Source organism: Lucilia sericata, unplaced genomic scaffold (assembly GCF_015586225.1).
Source record: "Lucilia sericata isolate MDLA Ls3-8-SP2 unplaced genomic scaffold, ASM1558622v1 Contig000005F_arrow, whole genome shotgun sequence".
Lineage (NCBI taxonomy): Eukaryota > Metazoa > Arthropoda > Insecta > Diptera > Calliphoridae > Lucilia > Lucilia sericata.
This window is the reverse complement of record NW_023994046.1, coordinates 346985-372238: the sequence shown is the minus strand read 5'-3', so window position 1 is coordinate 372238 and position 25254 is coordinate 346985. Positions and strand designations below refer to the sequence as shown.

The following is a 25254-nucleotide window of genomic DNA, read 5'->3' as shown; positions in this document are numbered from 1 at the left end:
GGTATGTATGTGTAAATATTTTATTTCTTAAACATCAAACGCCTTTTACAATCTAAAGAAAAGAGCGCCAAATCTAAAAAAATAATTAGTTTTCTAACGCATTGTACTCCTATAGTGTAAGAATAGAAAAAGAATATTTCTTTTATATTATTCCTAACAAAACACATACTGGCACACTAAATAATATACCTATACATACATGTGTAGTTCGAATTTACATGACACTGTAATTTGCCTGAACTACTTTTATCATTTAATGTGATTTTATAGTACGTGTCATTATGTTTGGGTTCGCACTGTAGGAGATCTTCCGTTCGGAAGTGTTTAGCATAAATTTTTGGTTTTCTTTTTATTACACTATTTTTCAAACGTATCCTTGCAATCGTATCCTCGTATCTTGTTTCTTGTTTTAGAGCGTTATTCTAAAGCACGTGTCCTACATTTTATTTCAAATGTAAAATAGTTTTTCTCGAATTGTCTTTTTTTTCATTTGTATTTTGCATTGATGATTTATTTCCTCTTTTTACCCTTTTTGTTATTATTTGTTTGTTTGTTATGCAAAATAATTTTATTAACACTTTTGCTATTGATTGAATATTATTTTTATTTTTCTATTTTGATTATAATCCTTTTTTCCAAATTGCTCTTGTATTGTTATGATAATGTATTTGTAAAATTTATTAAAGATTTATTATGAACGGATTGTTATCACGTTAAAAAAATATTGATAAATTGTTTTTTTATATAAATGTTTTGGAATATATTTGAAAATAAACAGGCAATAATTTTAGAAAGAATAATTATAAATAGTTGTAAAAAATCATTTAGAAAACACTTTCGTGCCATGATTTCAGACCAACTGATTGTCACTTAAAAACAGGACAACAAGAAGAAAATTTGTTTAAAAAAAAACTTAAATGTTTACAATAATATAATCTAAACATTCAAATTATTTGGTTGTTTATGAAGTCATTAAAACCATGGTGTAAATGAGAACAATTTAATAAATGTAATCAAATTTGTTTATTTTTTAAGCATCATTAAATATGTTAACATTTGATCCCCTACATGTGCTTATGATTTGACTAGGGTAAATTTGAACAAAATCTATTCAGAGGTATTGAACATTTTCAGGTTTTTCATTTTACTTGAATGCATACACAAATGAATACTTTAGTCCAGATCCGTCAAAATTGTAGTATTAAAACAAGCAAGAAATTATAGTAGGGAGTGGGCGACCATAAAATACCCTACAGCAATTAAGAAAATAAAATTTGATTCTTTTCATAATTAAGCATTTAGAATTGTACCTTGCTTCCGATATATTTAATCAATTTATTGATGAAAAACTAATATTCTGAAATAGGCTTTATATATAGGGGCTGGGGTAAAATGTTTACCGATCCTCATAATATTTGGTGAAAGAATCAACGTTTACAGCAAAAAGTATTTATCCCGAATTTTATCGTGACATTATCCTTTTTAAGCGAATTGTGGACATTTAACTCATTTTCTAAAGTGGTATTTTTATGAGCTTCGAGATACGAGTATATTAAACATAATTATGAGCTAAAATACCTATTCGGGAGGTTCATTCGTATGGGAGCAGGGTAAAATAATGGACCGATATTAACCGTATTCAAAGGACAATAGAAGGATCTTGTACCAAATTTCATTCTTCAAAATTCCGACCTGTATTTGCATAATTACATAGATAGATAGATAGATAGATAGATAGATAGATAGATAGATAGATAGAATAGATAGATAGATATAGATAGATGATAGATGATAGATAGATGATATAATATATCGATAGATAGACTCGCTAGCTAGATCGATCGCTCGCTCTAGCTCGCTCGCTCGCTCTCTCGCTCGCTCGCTCGCTAGCTCGCTCGCTCTCTCGCTCGCTAGCTCGCTCGCTCGCTCGCTCGCTCGCTCGCTCGATCGCTGCTCGCTCGCTCGCTCGCTCGCTGCTCGCGCTCGCTCGCTCGCTCGCTCGCTCGCTCGCTCGCTCGCTCGCTCGCTCGCTCGCTCGCTCGCTCGCTCGCTCGCTCGCTCGCTCGTCCTCGCTCGCTCGCTCGCTCGCTCGCTCGCTCCGCTCGCTCGCTCGCTCGCTCGCTCGCTCTCTCGCTCGCTCGCTCGCTCGCTCGCTCGCTCGCTCGCTCTCGCTCGCTCGCTCGCTGCTGCTCGCTCGCTCGCTCGCTCGCTAGCTCGCTCGCTCGCTCGCGCTCGCTCGCTCGCTCGCTCGCTCGCTCGCCGCTCGCTGCTCGCTCGCTCGCTCGCTCGCTCGCTCGCTCGCTCGCTCGCTCGCTCGCTCGCTCGCTCGCTCGCTCGCTCGCTCGCTTCTCGCTCGCTCGCTCGCTCGCTCGCTCGCTCGCTCGCTCGCTCGCTCGCCTCTCTCGCTCGCTCGCTCGCTCGCTCGCTCGCCCGCTCGCTCGCTCGCTCGCTCGCTCGCTCGCTCGCTCGCTCGCTAGCTCGCTCGCTCGCTCGCTCGCTCCTCGCGCGTCTCTCGCTCGCTCGCTCGCTCGCTCGCTCGCTCGCTCGCTCGCTCTCTCGCTCCTCGCTCGCTCGCTCGCTCGCTCGCTCGCTCGCTCGCTCGCTCGCTCGCTCGCTCGCTCGCTCGCTCGCTCGCTCTCGCTCGCTCGCTCGCTCGCTCGCTCGCTCGCTCCCTCGCTCGCTCGCTCGCTCGCTCGCTCGCTCGCTCGCTCGCTCGCTCGCTCGCTCGCTCGCTCGCTCGCTCGCTCGCTCGCTCGCTCGCTCCTCCCTCGCTCGCTCGCTCGCTCGCTCGCTCGCTCGCTCGCTCGCTCGCTCGCTCGCTCGCTCGCTCTCGCTCGCTCGCTCGCTCGCTCGCTCGCTCGCTCGCTCGCTCGCTCGCTCGCCTCGCTCGCTCGCTCTCGCTCGCTCGCTCGCTCTCGCTCGCTCGCTCTCTCGCTCGCTCGCTCGCTCGCTCGCTCGCTCGCTCTCGCTCGCTCGCTCGCTCGCTCGCTCGCTCGCTCGCTCGCTCGCTCTCGCTCTCGCTCGCTCGCTCGCTCGCTCGCTCGCTCGCTCCTCGCTCGCTCGCTCTCTCGCTCGCTCGCTCGCTCGCTCTCGCTCGCTCTCGCTCCTCGCTCGCTCGCTCGCTCGCTCGCTCGCTCGCTCGCTCGCTCGCTCGCTCGCTCGCTCGCTCGCTCCTCGCTCGCTCGCTCGCTCGCTCGCTCTCTCGCTCGCTCGCTCGCTCGCTCGCTCGCTCGCTCTCTCGCTCGCTCGCTCGCTCGCTCGCTAGCGCTCGCTCGATGTCTGCTAGTCGATGCTAGCTCGTCGTCGCTCGCTGATCGCTACGATCGCTCTCGGATAGCTCGCTCGCTGATCGGCTAGTAGCTAGCTCGCTAGCTAGATAGATAGCTGTCGATAGATAGGTACCTATTGCTAGATCCATTCATTTCACCACAACCCAGCCAATCTATGTAAGACCATCGATTTTTAAGTTAGCAGTACTTACCATGCCCCCTTACAAATAGGGAGTTAGGTAGTACTACATGGCTACCGGATACGTCCGTTCGTTCGTGTTAAAAACTAAGTTCGAAAACAATATGTCAAGGCTAAAAAGTAATTACTTACATAATATTTATATTAAACTTCTAAGTAATACAGGCGGTATGTAGTAGTTACTGAAAAGTAAGTTGTTGATTAAGTACAAGTGATTACCATGTTTTACTGGAAAGTTTTCTTGTATGTTTAAGTTATTTCATTCGAAATATATTTTCTAAATTCCAACTTAGTCAATAAAGTCACCGTTCGTTCTTTGGATCTTATCTTATAATGAAATAAATCATTTATTATCATTAGCCTGCTTTCTATTTTTCTACAACTACTACCACAATACTTTATTATGCTAAGATTTTTTCACACTAAAATCTTCTGATAAAGAACATTAATCTTGAATAATTTCCCAGAATTTTTACCGTTTTTATGATGTGCCAAAAGTATTATCAGTATCATTGAATACATAATATATTTTTTTTTAATACATATTTCCTAAAATCGATAGAAACTCTGTTTGAATTTAATTTTAAATTCAATTTTTAATACAAATACTATTTTTTGTTTATTTCAGATGCCAAAATAATTTCAACAAAAGGACATTGTATGGATGATAAATTAGGCGACGAAGAGTAAGTACCACTTTGACCACAATCTATGAAAACTTAAGGCGCCTTTAAGAAAACAAAGAAAACAGTTTTATACTCATGATCGCCATCGTTATGTTGATTCTCAGGACATAAAACACAAGTGCCAGAATAATAATGACTTTTATCTTTCCAAGATTTTGTTTGTGTGTTTTCTTTAAGTAGTCAGAATTTTCTTAATTTAACTGCAGACAAAGGAAGTCTATGTTAAAAAACTGCAAACAATTGTTATGTCCTTATTGTTTCCTTTTGTGAGTTTTTTTATGGTGAAAAAATAAAAACAAATTCATATCATTTTCATAACATCTCTTCTGGTCATGATTGTACCTGTTACAAAATCTTTTAAATTGTATTGGTTTTTTACTTCGTTTTCCAGGAGATTGAAATTGAAAAATTGCACTTGTTGTTGTGTATGAAAAAATTTGATATTTTTCTACCAGTATTTTTTTTTTTTTGCTGAGATGTCTGTGCTCATAAATTGAAAATCTGTTATGGACCTCAATCTTTCAATTCTATGATGTCTTGCATTGTTCTAGATTTAATGGTTTTTAGTCATGTATTAATGATTGACTATTGTTTCCTGGCTAGAAGACTCGGTAGCCTTATCTACCGTTATCGATTTTTCATTGTAACAAATAATTTCTTTATATTTTTCTAGAATTTTGCACACAAGTGTCAATAGATCAGTGAGTTCCTTTCTTTCTCTTGATTTGATGACCTTTGTGTAGTCTTTGTTTAAATATTTCGTTATTTTGATTGGAATTTAAAATTTTTATTATTTTTTTTTACGAGTGGGTGTTACACTGCTACTTTGTCCATCATATGGTTTTAGAGATGAGAACAAGTGTTGAGACCACCATCAGCCATTGTTGTAGAATTGCATTTTAATGACCAGCTACTGTGAATTTATGTTCGCATCATTTAATAGGACATCCTCCCAGGAAACTCCTCAATTTGCAAAAGTGGAACAATGTCGCAAAATAACTTTCAAGTTGTATTTAATGTGTTCTTTTGGTTGTGTGGTCTGTTAATGTGAGATTCTCGGTATAGTGCTTCGTGAAGGAACGAAATATTTGTACGATTCTTTAGTTTATCTTATTCTTAATACAATTCTGAAACGAATCCACAATGATATTAAGGGATCTATTGGGATTCCGGGGTTGAATATTTTATTTTAAATCATATTTGACATTTCGTGGAGAAATGGTACTTGAAATTTAAAATATTTCTACCATTTTACTGGTTTTACTTGTTATATAAAGCAATGTAATCTTAACCATTTTTGTATTTCCTTCTTATTGTCCTTTTGGAAAATATGAAAAACAATAAAAATTCAACCTGTTATTCCAAAACGATGCAAATTGTTTACGCTACACGTTTTGAATTGGCAAAACAAAAGTCAGTTAATGACTTTTACAAATCTTAAACGGCACTTGTTGTGCACGAAGAAACAAATATTGTAATTGAAATCCAACCAAACAGATCGCAACAGGATCGGCGCCATCTCCCACAAAGTTAAATCAGCATAAAGTCTAACGAAACTCACTCTACTACTACCTTTTCCTATTTCTACTAGTCTTTTCTATACATTTTCACCCAAACAATAAAATTCTATTGTCACAAAGACAGCATGACAATATTTTCTTTTCTTTGGCAAAAAAGAAAAAATTGTAACCTCATTGTATCCTTTTTGCCTTTTCTTTTTTTCTTCCTATTTTGTTGGTATTTCTAATCCTGGCGCTTGCTGACACGTAGAGGTTCAGGCAAAAATGTATAATATTTGCAAAAATTACACAGGTTGTCAGAGGTACGTGCACTACGAATACGGAAAGAGCGTAGAAAGACATAAATGTCAAGCAGCGAGTGTAACAAAGTGTGCAAGTGCGCATGCTCATTGCGTTATAACGAAAGAAAAAGGTTTTAATTCTTTTATATTTTTTTGTCATTCACACCAACCTGCTGGCAGAGCAGGGGTGCTGCACTGCACCTTACACGATCTAAACGACCTTTTTAACCCCTAAATTTAAATGTTCAATTGTGAATTTAAAATTTTCATATTCTTTTCTTATTTGGAATGGCAAGTGCCATAAATGTATGTGGTGTTTGAGTTTTTAATATAAACAGGTTGAAGTTCTCTATTGTCCTTTAAATTCCGGGTTCTATTTAATTGTTTACAACTTAAAACTCCTACGGAGCGAAATAGCTGTGGCTATTTCGTTTGTATTTCAGCTGTATTTTGTATTTTGAAAACATTTCAAAATTTATATTTCTAATTTGATTTCTCTTTGTTTAATTAACATATACGTCCTTCGTGAAAAAAGTTTTATTATATTTTGTTTTGGCCTCGAAAAGTCATAAAATTTGTAATTATTTTGACATTGACTTCAAACACTTTAAACCGATCGATCATCATGATCATAATTGTTTTGCCGCTTCGAAACAATTATTTTCTTTCTCTAACTTTTAATCGTTTACATATCCTTCAAAATAATTACCGTTTGATCTTTAATGTTTGATGTTGCTTGGTATTTGAATTCAATAATTTTTACACCTTGAAATGACCTTAAACATACAATTCGTATTTTGAGCAAAGTGTGAAAACATGTCATGTATATTGGACATTTTGTAGCCACGATATTTCACAATGTTATTCGCTAAAGCTATAAAAAGGATTTAATTTATTACGTGCTACTCGTGAAGTGTTATTTAAAATTCATTTGTTAGGAATTCTTTGAAATAGTGAATATTTAAGTGATTTTAAATAAGTAGACATTTGGTCGTTCATCTGTTTCTATGATATTTCTGATCTTTATTCAGTTTGGAGTTTATTTGCTTCCAATGTATAGTTTCTAACATAATGGCATAATACACGCAATAATTTGTGATCACTTTAATTCGAAAAGGGGACTCAGGCCCTTTAAAAGAATTCAACATAGAAGCTGATAGATAATAACACAAGTAATTTTCCTAATATTTCTTTTATTAAGAAAACAAAGATATTTTTGGATTTGTGCCCTTTTCAAACATAATTTGTTATAACTTTTACTATTTAAACCGATTTCGGTGTTTAAGATATTGTTGGAACGATAATTGCATAAGTATTTTAAAATATCTGCCACATATTAGTTTACATTTTAAATAATTTAGGGCTTTACTTAATTTTAATCCTTTTAATCCTTTTGGTCCTATCGCCTCTGGTTTCGTCAGAAAATGGACTTTTAAGATTTCATTAAAAAATCAAATTTTTGTATGAAATAAAAGTGATCACAGATTTTAATGCTTTTGGGCCTAGCGCCTCTGGTTTCCCCAGAAAATGGACTTTTAGGTTTTTGTTAAAAAAATCTAATTTTTGTACGAAATGAAAGTGATCAAAGATTTTAATGCTCTTGGTCCTAGCGCCTCTGGTTTTCCCAGAAAATGGACTTTTAGGTTTTTGTTAAAAAAATCGAATTTTTGTATGAAATGGAAGTGATCACAGATTTTAATCCTTTTGGGCCTATCGCCTCTGGTTTCGTCAGAAAATGGACTTTTAAGATTTCATTAAAAAATCAAATTTTTGTATGAAATAAAAGTGATCACAGATTTTAATGCTTTTGGGTCTAGCGCCTCTGGTTTCCCCAGAAAATGGACTTTTAGGTTTTTGTTAAAAAAATCGAATTTTTGTATGAAATGAAAGCGATCACAGATTTTAATGCTCTTGGTCCTAGCGCCTCTGGTTTTCCCAGAAAATGGACTTTTAGGTTTTTGTTAAAAAAATCGAATTTTTGTATGAAATGGAAGTGATCACAGATTTTAATGCTTTTGAGCCTGTTTCGTCAGAAACAGGACTTTTAGGTTTTTGTTAAAAAAATCCTATTTTTGTATGAAATGAAAGTGATCACAGATTTTAATGCTTTTGGACCTAGCGTCTCTGGTTTCCCCAGAAAATGGACTTTGAGCTTTTTGTTAAAAAAATCGAATTTTTGTATGAAATGAAAGTGATCACAGATCTTAATGCATTTGATCCTAGTGCCTCTGGTTCCCCCAGAAAATGGACTTTTAGGTTTTTGTTAAAAAATCGTATTTTTGTATGAAATATAAGTAATCACAGATTTTAATGCTTTGGTCCTATCGCCTCTGGTTTTCCCAGAAAATGGACTTTTAGGTTTTTGTTAAAAAAAATCGAATTTTTGTATGAAATGAAAGTGATCACAGATTTAAATGCTTTTGGGCCTAGCGCCTCTGGTTTCCCCAGAAAATGGACTTTTAGATTTTTGTTAAAAAAATCGAATTTTTGTATGAAATGGAAGTGATCACAGATATTAATCCCTTTGGACCTAGCGCCTCTGGTTTCCCCAGAAAATGGACTTTTAGATTTTTGTTAAAAAAATCGAATTTTTGTATGAAATGAAAGTGATCACAGATTTTAATCCTTTTGAACCTAGCGCCTCTGGTTTCCCCAGAAAATGGACTTTTAGATTTTTGTTAAAAAAATCGAATTTTTGTATGGAATGAAAGTGATCACAGATTTTAATGCTTTTGGTCCTAGCGCCTCTGGTTTCCCCAGAAAATGGACTTTTAGGTTTTTGTTAAAAAAATCGAATTTTTGTATGAAATGGAAGTGATCACAGATTTTAATCCCTTTGGACCTAGCGCCTCTGGTTTCCCCAGAAAATGGACTTTTAGATTTTTGTTAAAAAAATCGAATTTTTGTATGGAATGAAAGTGATCACAGATTTTAATGCTTTTGGTCCTAGCGCCTCTGGTTTCCCCAGAAAATGGACTTTGAGGTTTTTGTTAAAAAAATCGAATTTTTGTATGAAATGAAAGTGATCACAGATTTTAATGCTTTTGGACCTAGCGCCTCTGGTTTCCCCAGAAAATGGACTTTTAGATTTTTGTTAAAAAAATCGAATTTTTGTATGAAATGAAAGTGATTACAGATTTTAATGCTTTTGGTCCTAGCGCCTCTGGTTTTCCCAGAAAATGGACTTTTAGGTTTTTGTTAAAAAAATCAAATTTTTGTATGAAATGGAAGTGATCACAGATTTTAATCCTTTTGGGCCTAGCGCCTCTGGTTTCGTCAGAAAAAGGACTTTTAGGTTTTTGTTAAAAAAAATCGAGTTTTGTATGAAATGAAAGTGATCACAGATTTTAATCCCTTTGGACCTAGCACCTCTGGTTTCCCCAGAAAATGGACTTTTATGTTTTTTTTAAAAAAATCGAATTTTTGTATGAAATGGAAGTGATCACAGATTTTAATCCCTTTGGACCTAGCGCCTCTGTTTTCCCCAGAAAATGGACTTTTAGATTTTTGTTAAAAAAATCGAATTTTTGTATGAAATGAAAGTGATCACAGATTTTAATCCTTTTGAACCTAGCGCCTCTGGTTTCCCCAGAAAATGGACTTTTAGATTTTTGTTAAAAAAATCGAATTTTTTGTATGGAATGAAAGTGATCACAGATTTTAATGCTTTTGGACCTAGCGCCTCTGGTTTCCCCAGAAAATGGACTTTTAGATTTTTGTTAAAAAAATCGAATTTTTGTATGGAATGAAAGTGATCACAGATTTTAATGCTTTTGGTCCTAGCGCCATTGGTTTCCCCAGAAAATGGACTTTTAGGTTTTTTTAAAAAAATCGAATTTTTGTATGAAATGGAAGTGATCACAGATTTTAATCCCTTTGGACCTAGCGCCTCTGGTTTCCCCAGAAAATGGACTTTTAGGTTTTTGTTAAAAAAATCGAATTTTTGTATGAAATTAAAGTGATCACAGATTTTAAAGCTTTTGATCCTAGCGCCTCTGGTTTTCCCAGAAAATGGACTTTTAGGTTTTTGTTAAAAAAATCGAATTTTTGTGAAAGTGAAATGAAAGTGATCACAGATTTTAATGCTTTTGATCCTAGCGCCTCTGGTTTCCCCAGAAAATGGACTATTAGGTTTTTGTTAAAAAAAAGCGAATTTTTGTATGAAATGAAAGTGATCACAGATTTTAATGCTTTTGGGCCTAGCGCCTCTGGTTTCCCCAGAAAATGGACTTTTAGATTTTTGTTAAAAAAATCGAATTTTTGTATGAAATGAAAGTGATTACAGATTTTAATGCTTTTGGTCCTAGCGCATCTGGTTTTCCCAGAAAATGGACTTTTAGGTTTTTGTTAAAAAAATCGAATTTTTGTATGAAATGGAAGTGATCACAGATTTTAATGCTTTTGGGCCTATCGACTCTGGTTTCGTCAGAAAATGGACTTTTAAGATTTCATTAAAAAATCAAATTTTTGTATGAAATAAAAGTGATTACAGATTTTAATGCTTTTGGTCCTAGCGCATCTGGTTTCCCCAGAAAATGGACTTTTAGATTTTTGTTAAAAAAATCGAATTTTTGTATGAAATGAAAGTGATTACAGATTTTAATGCTTTTGGTCCTAGCGCATCTGGTTTTCCCAGAAAATGGACTTTTAGGTTTTTGTTAAAAAAATCGAATTTTTGTATGAAATGGAAGTGATCACAGATTTTAATGCTTTTGGGCCTATCGCCTCTGGTTTCGTCAGAAAATGGACTTTTAAGATTTCATTAAAAAATCAAATTTTTGTATGAAATAAAAGTGATCACAGATTTTAATGCTTTTGGGTCTAGCGCCTCTGGTTTCCCCAGAAAATGGACTTTTAGGTTTTTGTTAAAAAAAATCGAATTTTTGTATGAAATGAAAGTGATCACAGATTTAAATGCTTTTGATCCTAGAGCCTCTGGTTTCCCCAGAAAATGGACTTTTAAGATTTCGTTAAAAAATCGAATTTTTGTATGAAATGAAAGTGATCACAGATTTTAATGCTTTTGATCCTAGAGCCTCTGGTTTCCCCAGAAAATGGACATTTAGGTTTTTGTTAAAAAAACGAATTTTTGTATGAAATGAAAGTGATCACAGATTTTAATGCTTTTGATCCTAGAGCCTCTGGTTTTCCCAGAAAAAGGACTTTTAGGTTTTTGTTAAAAAAATCGATTTTTTGTATGAAATGGAAGTGATCACAGATTTTAATGCTTCTGGGCCTAGCGCCTCTGGTTTCCCCAGAAAATGGACTTTTAGGTTTTTGTTAAAAAAATCGAATTTTTTTATGAAATGAAAGTGATCACAGATTTTAATGCTTTTGATCCTAGAGCCTCTGGTTTCCCCAGAAAATGGACTTTTAGGTTTTTGTTAAAAAATCTAATTTTTGTACGAAATGAAAGTGATCACAGATTTTAATGCTCTTGGTCCTAGCGCCTCTGGTTTTCCCAGAAAATGGACTTTTAGGTTTTTGTTAAAAAATCGAATTTTTGTATGAAATGGAAGTGATCACAGATTTTAATCCTTTTGGGCCTATCGCCTCTGGTTTCGTCAGAAAATGGCCTTTTAAGATTTCATTAAAAAATCAAATTTTTGTATGCAATAAAAGTGATCACAGATTTTAATGCTTTTGGGTCTAGCGCCTCTGGTTTCCCCAGAAAATGGACTTTTAGGTTTTTGTTAAAAAAATCGAATTTTTGTATGAAATGAAAGTGATCACAGATTTTAATGCTCTTGGTCCTAGCGCCTCTGGTTTTCCCAGAAAATGGACTTTTAGGTTTTTGTTAAAAAAATCGAATTTTTGTATGAAATGGAAGTGATGACAGATTTTAATGCTTTTGGACCTAGCGCCTCTGGTTTTCCCAGAAAATGAACTTTTAGGTTTTTGTTAAAAAAATCGAATTTTTGTATGAAATGGAAGTGATCACAGATTTTAATGCTTTTCTGACGAAACAGGACTTTTAGGTTTTTGTTAAAAAAATCGAATTTTTGTATGGAATGGAAGTGATCACAGATTTTAATCCTTTTGGGCCTAGCGCCTCTGGTTTCCCCAGAAAATGACTTTTAGGTTTTTGTTAAAAAAAATTTAATTTTTGTATGGAATGAAAGTGATCACAGATTTTAATGCTTTTGGGTCTAGCGCCTCTGGTTTTCCCAGAAAATGGACTTTTAGGTTTTTGTTAAAAAAAAATCGAATTTTTGTATGAAATGAAAGTGATCACAGATTTTAAGGCTTTCCGGTCTAGCGCATCTGGTTTTCCCAGAAAATGGACTTTTAGATTTTTGTTAAAAAAATCGAATTTTTGTATGGAATGAAAGTGATCACAGATTTTAATGCTTTTGGGCCTAGCGCCTCTGGTTTCCCCAGAAAATGGACTTTTAGGTTTTTGTTAAAAAAATCGAATTTTTGTATGAAATGAAAGTGATCACGGATTTTAATGCTTTTGGGAATAGCGCCTCTGGTTTCCCCAGAAAATGGACTTTTAGGTTTTTGTTAAAAAAAATCGAATTTTTGTATGAAATGAAAGTAATCACAGATTTTAATGCTTTTGGTCCTAGCGCCTCTGGTTTTCCCAGAAAATGGACTATTAGGTTTTTGTTAAAAAAATCGAATTTTTGTATGAAATGAAAGTGATCACAGATTTTAATGCTTTTGGGCCTAGCGCCTCTGGTTTCCCCAGAAAATGGACTTTTAGATTTTTGTTAAAAAAATCGAATTTTTGTATGAAATGAAAGTGATTACAGATTTTAATGCTTTTGGTCCTAGCGCATCTGGTTTTCCCAGAAAATGGACTTTTAGGTTTTTGTTAAAAAAATCGAATTTTTGTATGAAATGGAAGTGATTACAGATTTTAATGCTTTTGGTCCTAGCGCATCTGGTTTTCCCAGAAAATGGACTTTTAGATTTTTGTTAAAAAAATCGAATTTTTGTATGAAACGGAAGTGATCACAGATGTTAATGCTTTTGAACCTAGCGCCTCTGGTTTCGTCAGAAAAAGGACTTTTAGGTTTTTGTTAAAAAAAAATCGTAATTTTGTATGAAATGAAAGTCATCACAGATTTTAATGCTTTTGGGCCTAGCGCCTCTGGTTTCGTCAGAAAATTGACTTTTAGGTTTTTGTTAAAAAAATCGAATTTTTGTATGAAATGGAAGTGATCACAGATTTTAATCCCTTTGGACCTAGCGCCTCTGGTTTCCCCAGAAAATGGACTTTTAGGTTTTTGTTAAAAAAATCGAATTTTTGTATGGAATGAAATTGATCACAGATTATAATGCTTTTGGGCCTAGCGCCTCTGGTTTCCCCAGAAAATGGACTTTTAGGTTTTTGTTAAAAAAATCGAATTTTTGTATGAAATGGAAGTGATCACAGATTTTAATCCCTTTGGACCTAGCGCCTCTGGTTTCCCCAGAAAATGGACTTTTAGGTTTTTGTTAAAAAAATCGAATTTTTGTATAGAATGAAATTGATCACAGATTTTAATGCTTTTGGGCCTAGCGCCTCTGGTTTCGTCAGAAAATTGACTTTTAGGTTTTTGTTAAAAAAATCGAATTTTTGTATGAAATGGAGGTGATCACAGATTTTAATCCCTTTGGACCTAGCGCCTCTGGTTTCCCCAGAAAATGGACTTTTAGGTTTTTGTTAAAAAAATCGAATTTTTGTATGGAATGAAATTGATCACAGATTATAATGCTTTTGGGCCTAGCGCCTCTGGTTTCCCCAGAAAATGGACTTTTAGGTTCTTTGTTAAAAAAATCGAATTTTTGTATGAAATGAAAGTGATCACAGATTTTAATGCTTTTGGGCCTAGCGCCTCTGGTTTCCCCAGAAAATGGACTTTTAGATTTTTGTTAAAAAAATCGAATTTTTGTATGAAATGAAAGTGATTACAGATTTTAATGCTTTTGGTCCTAGCGCATCTGGTTTTCCCAGAAAATGGACTTTTAGGTTTTTGTTAAAAAAATCGAATTTTTGTATGAAATGGAAGTGATTACAGATTTTAATGCTTTTGGTCCTAGCGCATCTGGTTTTCCCAGAAAATGGACTTTTAGATTTTTGTTAAAAAAATCGAATTTTTGTATGAAACGGAAGTGATCACAGATGTTAATGCTTTTGAACCTAGCGCCTCTGGTTTCGTCAGAAAAAGGACTTTTAGGTTTTTGTTAAAAAAAAATCGTAATTTTGTATGAAATGAAAGTCATCACAGATTTTAATGCTTTTGGGCCTAGCGCCTCTGGTTTCGTCAGAAAATTGACTTTTAGGTTTTTGTTAAAAAAATCGAATTTTTGTATGAAATGGAAGTGATCACAGATTTTAATCCCTTTGGTCCTAGCACCTCTGGTTTCTCCAGAAAATGGACTTTTAGGTTTTTGTTAAAGAAATCGAATTTTTGTATGGAATGAAAGTGATCACAGATTTTAATGCTTTTGGGCCTAGCGCCTCTGGTTTCCCCAGAAAATGGACTTTTAGGTTTTTGTTAAAAAAAACGAAATTTTGTATGAAATGTTTTTAATCTTTAAAACTCTAGCGCCTCTGCTTATGTCAGAAAATGGACTTTTAAGTTTTCAGAAGAAGTCGAATTTTTGTATGAAATAAAAGTAATCATTGATTTTAATATTTTTGTCATAGCGCCTCTAAGGCCAAAAGGATTGAAAACTAATCTAATTTTGGTGGGAAAATGACTTTAATTTCACTATTAAAATGGATAAGGTTTAGTTTAATAAAAATATGTAAAATTTATATAAATTTTTAAGCATTTATAAGAATTATACAAAGTACGATCATCAAGCTAGGAAAGCACTTTAGGTTCAATATATCATGCTGTGAATTAGGATAAGATAACGAAACCATATGTTAAAAAACTCAAGGAAAATCTGCATGCCACTGATTTTTTCTTAGTCTGGTTGTCTGACAGGATGTCTGTCATAAACACTTAAATGTTAGGAGTTGTACCTACAACTATCTTAAATCAAATTTGAAGTGTTTCCAGGCCTCATTGTCAAGGCCAAAGAGGTTATGCTAATTATCTTACTGTACTTAAAAAAAGTACCTCCTATTTTTAACTGATCTCAAAACCTTTTTTTTTCACATTACTCTTAAAATAAATTGTGTTTAGTTAGTAATTGTTAGTTTTCCATTGGTCATTTAGGGCTTGGAATTAAGTGAAATTGAATTAAATATTTATAGCCGAGAAAAGTTTCAAAAGGATAATAAATAAATACTCTAAAATGGACACTTGAGTTCTACATTTGAATTATATTCCATACAAAATAAAATGCAATTCAAAATTGACTTAAAATGTTATTTCTATTCTTTCGGAAATTTGCAAAACATTAATAAGACATTTCTTAATCAACTGACCAAAGCAAACTCACAATTGTGCAATTGCAGACAATAGCGACATTTTAGAAAGTTAATTTGTTTCTTTTCTTTTCAGAGACTGTCAAAAATTGCCATTAAATTTCTAATGTCATCAACTATTGTCAACCTGTTTTTATCTGTAATTTCGCATTGTTTAGTTTGTTCTTTTGGGCCACTAAATTTCACACGGTCTTCAGTTCTAATCTTTTTGATTTAAGAAGAATTTGATAATTTTATTTTAGTGGTGCAACAAGTGAGTGTGTGTGTGTGTTTTCAATAGACTTATTTATCATTTGCCATTATTCCATGTGGGCTAAAAATAACATAACAAAAAGAAATAGAAATTAATTTGCGGCTCACTTTCATTATTGTTTTCTTTTCATATTATTTTTGGCTGGTCTTAAAAAAATATTCTCATAGCGTACATCGATGTCCTTCTAGGAAACACGAAATCATTAGTTGCTGCAAGTAACAAAATAAAAACAAAAATCTTTAACTTTTTCACTTGTGTTTTGTTGACAATTATTTAAGAAGTTGCCGAACTCTAACTGGCTAACCGACCGACCGACCACACACATACCTTTATGTAGGATTTGTGGCATAAGATGACGACGTCAAAGTCTGCCACACAATTGCAATTGTTGCATGTTCATTGCCGCAGGATCACTTGATCACCTCTAGAGACTCGAAACGAATTGTTGAACATGACTTTGTGATTTTGATGGCAAAATTTTGAGTTTTATGCCGCAGTCAGTGTTTGTGGATTCATTATGAAAATATTATTTTATTTATTTATTCTTTGTATATGATCTTTACTTTCTTCTTAATTGTACATTTAAGTTTTTATTGTAAAAATCTAACGAAAACAAATCCTTTTTATGCATGGATCTCTTTTACTTAAGGATTCTATATACAAATTTTGTTTCTTTTATGATTAATGGTTAAATTATAGAATGTTTACAAATTTTTATTTATTTAAAGTAAATGATTTTTTGTAAGAAAAACATTACTTGAAATGAAGTAGAAATTAAGGAATTATTTTTTTTATAATGAAACATGTGTGGCAAATAGACAACCACCAACCTCAAACAACTTGTGGGGATTTTTGTCTGTGAGAAAATCGAAAAAAAATCCTTTTACTGGTTTAAATCTTGGCATGGGTCTTGTTTATGTCTCGTTTGGGTTTGCTTGACAATTGAGTGGAATCCTTGTAAAAAGTCTAGTCTAAACAAATCAATTACATTAATGTTCTGTTAAAAGGAACCAATTTTATATGAATGTAAAAAAAAAACTAAAGCAGATTTCAACAAGTGCTACAATGTGACGCGCCTTGACCCAAACAATATAATTGTTGTTATTTGAGATTTAGCACTACATACATTCAAACATGATTATAAAATAAACAACAAGGATAATCATCATTATCGTCATGATCATTATATTCAGCCTCAGTATTCTTATAGCTGAGTGAATTTCATTAAACCCAAAATATTCTTTCTTGAGTTTTTGTTTTTTTATGGAAATTTGATCTTAGTATACTTGAAAATATTGTGGAAGAATGTTACTAAGATGCAGAGTTTATACCAGCACGAACAACATCATAAATTTTACCACATACCGCATTAACCCACACACATACAATAACTCATAAAAAAATCAATATTAAAGGATCTTCTCTGCCATGGTCCCGTTTTTGTCTTCTTGTAGGTTGAGAGGCAATAATTTGAAGGCAGTAAAAATATCCTCTTTCACTGTGATTAACTGTTATTTTGTCCAATTATGTAAACAATTTAAACTGTCAATAAAAAAATGACAAACACAATAATAACAACAACAATGTTATTCCTCTTTTTGAGAGTTAGCGGCTTCTGTTTTCCAGATTTTCGAAAGGTTTTCTTAGAATATCAATCGGTAGTTAATTTAATGTTTATACTATAATATTCTGCCTCGTTATATTCGCTTGAGTCCTTGAAACATGCAACATATGTTGCAAGTTTTGTTTTTTATTGGCTTTAATGGACGATCTGCTACATATAATAACTATATCGATTTCACTTTGCGCTATTAAATCTTAAATCTGTTGTTTGTTAAATCATGAGGAAAAATTTCACAGATGTGATTTATTTTATGCATGCATACTATGTTTTCGTTGGGTACTTGATTAACACCATCATTTGGCGATAGCACTTTTAAAATTGACTGGAACTGGGAGTTGGTTTAATAAAGTGTATAGAAGTAAAAAGGAAGTAAAAAGTAAAAGTGAAGTAAAAAGGACTGAACTGTAGTAAACATATTAAAAAACATGTAATATTTGGACATTGTAATAAATTTTTGAAATCGAATATCAGGAAAGGTTTAAAAACTAAAAGTGGCAATGTCTTAGAAAAAGTTTCTGTGGTAATCGTTTTTCAGAAGAAAGTGTACCCCATCGATTTGGCCGCAAAACTGCATTGAAACAACAGAATCTCGTAATGTCGTACACATACTGAAATTTGGCATACCGATAGGTCTTACCCCGAAATGAACTATATTATATTAGATCTTGATCGAAAATCACTCTTCAAAATTATATGAAATCTTCATTAGATGTCACGCCTACTTTTTGTAAAACATTCAAATTCTGATCACTCATATTTCCATCAAAAAATTATTTTTATATTTAAAGTTAAAATCAACTGTACACCCTTAAATAAAGCCCGAATTGTGAAAATAGCGAAGAAAATTGTATGTAGATTTTTAAAAAATGCCTCAATTGAGAAAATAGCAAACATCTGTGAACACTTCACCTAAATCGATTATTATATGAAAACCCTAAAATCGGGTGTAGATACTTAATTGCGAATATGTATAGCGAAAATCTGTGAGCACTTACATTTTCGACATAAGAATGTTTTATTAATATCGAAAACTATCTACTAATTTTAATGATGATTGGTCCATAATTGACTTCACCCCCAATATAAGGACCTCTTCAACTTTAACGTTCATAACTAATTAAAAAATGCCAGTATAGCAAAAAAATTTGACATAAACTAGTTTAGTATTAAACGAAATCTCTACACAAATTCTATTCTATTCTATGAGGATCGGTCCATAATTGACCCTACCCTTTAGAAAATTATTTTAAAGTTCATAACTTCATAATGCCAGTATAGTAATAGAATTTGATATAATCAAGTTTAGTATTAACCGAAATCTCTATAGAAAATTGTTTGAGAATTGATCCATACGCCCGATATAAGGTCCCCTTCAAAAAATTCCTTATAACTGGCTTAAAAATAGGGTGATCGATTATTCGACATTTTCCAAAAACCGGTTTTCGAATAGTTCGAATAGTTGACATTTAAAAAAAACCGGTTGATATTTTTCAAATTCAGAAAAAACCGGTTAACCGGTTTTTCATTATAATTAAAAAAAATATATTTTAATTTGAAAAACTTAATGTCTATGTTTAAATTTGATTAATAAAACATGGCCCGAAATGATTTTTAACAGTTTAAAAGATTAGAACTTTAGATCTAGTCGTCTGATTTACATTATTTCTTTAATATAAAAAAATTAGGAAAAAAGTGGGACACTTCTGTTAAACATAAGGTACTATGTAATCCTAGCTTATTTTAAAAGCCCTGTTTAGGAAATTTGCATAGGCATTCCAACTCTTCCATAAAATTTCAGCCGTAAATTAATTATTGTAATTGGAATATAATCTTAAGATTGATAAATTTTATCAAACAGTTATCAATTTTACAAATAAATTTTTTTAATTAATTAGGAAAATCAAAAAAGTTTAACCAAAAGAGCTGTAGAAAATGTACTCTAGTTCCTCGACTCGAATATTTTTAAAATTTAGACGGGCTGTATTATTATTTACTTAAAAATTTCATTTAAATAATCTTTCAATACAAAGCAAATAAAAGTATTCGAAACCGAGTTTTAAAAAGTGAAAAAACCGGGTTATTCGATATTCGAAAAATCAACATTAAGAAAAAACCGACACTGGTAAAGCAGAAAAAACCGGTTTTAAAACCGGTTGAAAAATCGAGTCGATCACCCTACTTAATAATAATGCCAGTATATCTATGAAATTTGACATAAAGAGTATAATATTAACCGAAATTACTCTACAAAATTTTGTGATGATCGGTCTATATTTAACCATACCCCCTGAATATAACATTAACGTTCATAACTACCTTTAAAATGTCATATATACTGAATTTTATGAGGATCGGTCCATAGTTGGACCTACCCTTCATATAAACCCCTTTACATAAATCAAATAATTTTTTAATCTCGGGAGGGATTGTTCCATTAATGATCCAATTCCTGATTGAAGGTCAAAATCACCCAGACGTTCAAATAAATCTTATGATCCATATATCCATATATAGGGCAAACTTCCGAAAATTACTTAACCCTTTCAGGGTCAAAAATAATTTATGTCGAGAAAAAAAACTTGAAAACTTGTATTTAAGATAATTTAAGTATGCTGAATTCGGGAAAATAATATTTTTTGAATTAGAGTTATCCCTAGTAAAATATAAGACATCAAAGTTAAATTCGACATTCCAAAAACTGTCACCAAAAAGTACCACCAATATTTTTTATAAATATTGTTTTTTAAAATGTCTTCTTACACTTATAACAATACAATACAATTTAAATTCGTATAGTCCGATCTAGCAAAATACTATTTTTTTGGCCATTAAATGAAGCTATTTTTTATATGTTGTTAAAAAGCACTTTTTCAAAAGTAGTCATTAGTGATAATTTCTTAAAACCTGATTTAAAAATATGGAAGATCATTCAAAATCTCAATTATAAATATAATAAAGTCTTAAGTTTAATCTAAAAGAAGAAAATTAAAACTAAAGTTAAAAATTATACTCAAAAAATGATTTAAAACATAGTCCTTTGCAATGTCGAATATATTCGACAAAACCACGGAAAGGGTTAATCTTTGATGGTGGGTATATAAGATTCGACATAACAAACTTGTTAAGTTTGATATTATTTCATATTAAACGTCTTTATAATCGTCTTTACCCCCCTCCCCCCACTAACAGCTACGCTCACTTTGTAATATACATTTTCCGTTAACACATTTAACTGAGATTGATTTTCTCTTTTTCCATTTTAAAACATACATGTTTTTACACTTGTTCCCTTCTAATTGGTTTCTATATTTTATGGTCCTACACATTCTCTGATTTCCTTCTATTTTTAACAGGTTCCTGTTGGATTTTCTCCTAACAGGTTCTTTCATTTCCATCCTACTTCCCCTACTTGTCTTTAGTTATCACTTGTTCCTCTTTGCACCTACAAGTGTATTAGTGTATCTATGTTGAGCCAGCTGGAGAAATCTGGAGAAAATCTTTTTTCTTTATTTCACTTTCTTTTATCTTTTCCTTTACGTGCGCAAGTGGTTTTGTTATGATTTCTTTTCTTCTTAGACTCAAAAAAATGTACCTGTTGTCTCTTGTTTGTTTTTCTGATTTTTTTCCTTTTTCTACTTGTATTTTACAAATTAACACAGATTTCTGTTGTTGTTATTATTGTTGTGATATTCACACTTGTAGTCACATGTTTCTAACTTCTTTACAATTCTATGTGTAGTTTGAAGGAATATCGACAGAGGGCGCGCATATTAAAATTTTTAAAATGTATGAGTATGTCCAGAGATCTTAGAACTATGAAGAAAAAAATTATTTATAAAATAAAATTATGAACTCGGTTAAAAGTGATTTGGTTTCTCACTATTTAAAGTGAGACCTTAAATGTTATTTCTTAAAGTTTACTAAAACGATTTTCTATTACGACAAAAGAAAATACATCTAATCTATTTGTACTGCTTTTTTTTAATTTTAAAATTTTAAGAGCATTAGGACCAACGCAGTAAAAATTTAAATGTTATATTGTATCCATTGTCGGCTTAAATCTAAGTGAGCTCCAGATAATTATACCATGACTTTGTAAGTGTCAGTCGGCAAATTGTTTGTAACTAGTCCAACTCTTTTAAAATTTGCAAAATCACTGTTACTAAAATTAAAAGTACATACATACATACATACATATATGACAAAAATCTTAACATTGTCGGCTTGATCATAGTTTTGGCACTCTTTTTTTTAACAAATATTCAAATTATCTATTGTCCTTAAAAGAATTTGAAAAAAGACTTATTGTTACTTTGAGAAATGACCGCCTGCTTAAAATACTTCTCTTCCTTTGGACTTTGAAAATCCTTGTTCAGTTAACACCACTAATTATAATTAATGATTTTTAACTGCCACAAACTTGGTTGCACTAAGTAACCGTACACTCATATGAGAGCTGCTGCTCAGCTGACTGTCTTTAAACTGTTGCAAATTATTGTTGACCACTAAACCATTGTAGTCCGTATATTCGGTCATGCTTTGAATGTCTTCCATTCAAATGTCAAACTAATGAATTTTATTTGCGTTTTTCGTTTGCCTTTACTCTAGAGAGGAAAACCGACCATTTGTGTGTGTGAGTTCATCTTTATGGTGGGAATTGAAATCATAAAATTGATTAAACATGGTCTGCATGATTAAGCAAAATTTTTATTTTTGCTTCAAGAATGACCGTTACATTTATTGTCGAAACATAAATTTTGCTTTCTTTACAAAATATTGTTTTAAACAAAAACTTTGTTTGACTTAAGATTTATACAGTTTATATTTTTTTATTCTTATTATTTTTTTGTTAAATATACTCCCGGGATTTGAGATTTTGCAGGTCCATTCGAAAGGTTTTAAATGCAAAAATGGAGTGTGGGAATTATCAATATTTTTTTGGCAATTCATTTGAGAAAATTAGAAAATTTTATATCGCTTCTAATAATTTTTTTATAGAAAATCATGTGATTTTAAACTATTAATGAAAATATTGATCTTAGCTGCCTGATTAATACCCAGCAAAAATAAAACGAAGTACTTCCAAAAGAATAACATTTATCACTTCAAAACTATGTCTATTTCGCTTATTAATGTTAATATTATTTAAGTCAAATTAGTTGTATTCTATAATACTACAATTTCACTTCCAAATAACTCCCAAAAAAAGAACATAAAAATTACTTCTTGAGAATGACTTCAGAAGTAGTGAATTTGGAATCAAATATGACAAACCTGTCTAAAAAAATCACTTCTTCAGGTCTTTTTCAGTACTTCCATTCTACTTCTTTCTCATTTCTTTGGAAGTTCCACTTTTTTTCTGAGATGTTTAGCAATATTCTTAAAATAGCTTACGAAAAACTCATACCACTCATTTACTTCGAGTATTTTTACTATTTCTTACTCAGTTCAAACAAGTAAGAGTGTTATATTCGGCCGTGCCGAATCTTATATACCAACCATCAAAATATTGCCGAAAAGGAATGCTTCCTTACGAATAAACGTTGATATTTAAGAATTAATGCTTTTGTTATTATCGAATCAATTTTCTCATTTTGTAGAACGAATTTCGTTCATAGAAATCTTTTTTATATCGTATTTTTATGCCAATAATGAACTTTAAAGTAATTTTCTGTAGGGGACCTTATGTGGAGGGTTAACAATTAAGCGTGATCCTCGTAAAATTTTCTAGAACGATTTTAGTTTATACAAATCTTTTTTATGTTATGTTGGCCTTATATGAGGGATAGGGTTAATTATGGACCGATCCTTACAAAATTTAACAAAGATATTAAGGTTCCTATAAAATATATTCATGTCGGATTTCATCGCTGTATATGCTTCTTTTAGACAGTTATGAGCGTTAAAGTCATTTTCTGAGGGGGACTTATATGGGGCTAGAGGTCAACTATGGGCCGATCCTTATAAAATTTTACAAAAATGTTATAATGATATATGCTTCTTTTATCCAGTTATGAACGTTAAAGTAATTTTCTGAGGAGACCTTATATGGGGGCTTGCCGAAATCAGGACCGATATTGCCCATTTTCAATACCAAACAAACTGTAATATAATATATCAATTCAAAATTTTTGCGCACTATCTACTTCCATTTGAACTCTATTGTGTTTTCAACAGACAGACGGACATGGCTAGATTTTCTCAGAATTTAATAAGGACTCAGAATATAAATGTTTTTATGGGTCTTAGATGAATATTTCGATGTCTAACAAACGGAATGACAAAAACATTATACCCCCATCTTTTTTTATAGTGGGTATAAAAATTCTGATTTAAAATTTTAAAATTTCATCAGATGGCTCAGGTAAAATAACCTATCAAAATATATAAAGACGTAGGGTACGGACACGTCTGTGAAACATCCAGAGCAGTTTACATTATTGTCTTTTATCCACAGTATATATTTATTTTTCGATTGAAACAAGAAAAACCCCTTTTATAGATTTTCATTCAATCAGAGTGGTGCATGTTTAATTCCATTATTCTGGGCTAAAAATTATAGAAAATGAAAAAAGTGCCTTTTGTAGAAGAGAAAATTGTCAAAAGTCTTTTTTTAGTAGGTTCCCATTTACTCCGGGCTCTATGCATAATTTTATGTTTGTACAGGAGAGGAAAAAGAAATATACACGCCTGGTACCAAATTGACAACAAACTGTTTATATTTTTTCAATACCATCCGTTGTCAAAGTATATACATACGTACGACAACACTATGTAATGTTGACAACATTGCAACAATTCGTTGTTGAAATCTAAATTTTATACACATCCATTGTCTAAATGTTAACAAACGCGGTAAGGTCACTATTGACAAACAATCCGTTGGAAATAGTAAGCTTACCACGTTTGTTAACATTTAGACAACGGATGTGTATAAAATTTATATTTCGACAAGGAATTGTTGCAATGTTGACAACGTTGCCTTGTCAACATTACATAGTGTTGTCGTACGTATATACTTTGACAACGGAAGTTATTGAAAAATTATAAACCCTTGGTGTCAATTTTGTACCAGGCGTGTATATTTTCTTTTCCCTCTGTTAGGTTCAATATTGTAGAAAATTCAAAAAGTACCAAAAAGTCCTCTTTTATAGGTTTTCATTTACTCCAGGCTTTGCGTGCTTAATTTTATGTTCCTAGCGTCATATTATAGAAAATTCAAAAAGTACCTTTTGAAGAACGAAAAAGTACCACAAAGTTCCTATTTATAGGTTCTCACTTACTCCGGGCTCTAAATGCTTCATTTAATGTTTCCAGGTTCAGAAAACTCAAAAAATACCTTTTGAAGAACGAAAACGTATCAAAAGGTTCAATTTTATAGGTTCTTATTTACTTCCAGCGTTACATTTCTAAACAAACAATCCAACTACCTCTTAATACTCTGTAAAAACAATGTAGTGTATGTCGTTTTTAATTTAATGAGATCAAAGAACTAGAGTTTGTTTCACTTGAAGAACATGTAAAGATTATGTAAAACATTTGTACAACATTTATTTTGTAATGCAAAACACTAAAGGTCTCTTCTACATTATCACCTCAAGGGGACAAATTACTATTTCTAAAGTTGTTTACATTTAAAGTCTTTAAGGAAATAGTTAAATAAATAATAAAAAACGAATAATTATTTGCAATGTATAGAGTAGAAGTGGTATTTTGTAGATAGATACATTGTCACAAAGAAATTAAAAAAACAGAAAAGAAAACATTTCCGGGAATAGTTTTTAATACTTATTGCGGACTGAAATAAATTTGCATAAATATGCACAATGCATATTCGTAGATAAGAACCTTTCAGGGAATTGAAGCAGAGACAGACAGAAATTGACAATGTTTTATTTTCTATTTAGAAACATAAAGAAACATTTGTATAAACACAAAACGAAGAAATAAAATAAGAAGTAGTATAATGAAGTTATAAAGAGAGTATTTAACTGATCTATTGTATAATCAATGGCAGACAAATAGACCAAACCAACAGATACAGATAGA

At 32.9% G+C, this 25254-nt stretch overlaps 1 protein-coding gene across 2 annotated transcripts in view; it reads left to right on the top strand.

Annotated features, from left to right (window-relative positions):
• Positions 1-25254, top strand: part of LOC119600749 (M-phase inducer phosphatase) — a 195777-nt gene that overhangs the window by 39180 nt on the left and 131343 nt on the right. For both annotated transcript variants that reach the window (XM_037951245.1, XM_037951235.1), the window contains exon 3: positions 4097-4154. In XM_037951245.1, the coding sequence (XP_037807173.1) occupies positions 4097-4154 (58 nt within the window). The remainder of the gene's footprint in view (positions 1-4096; positions 4155-25254) is intronic.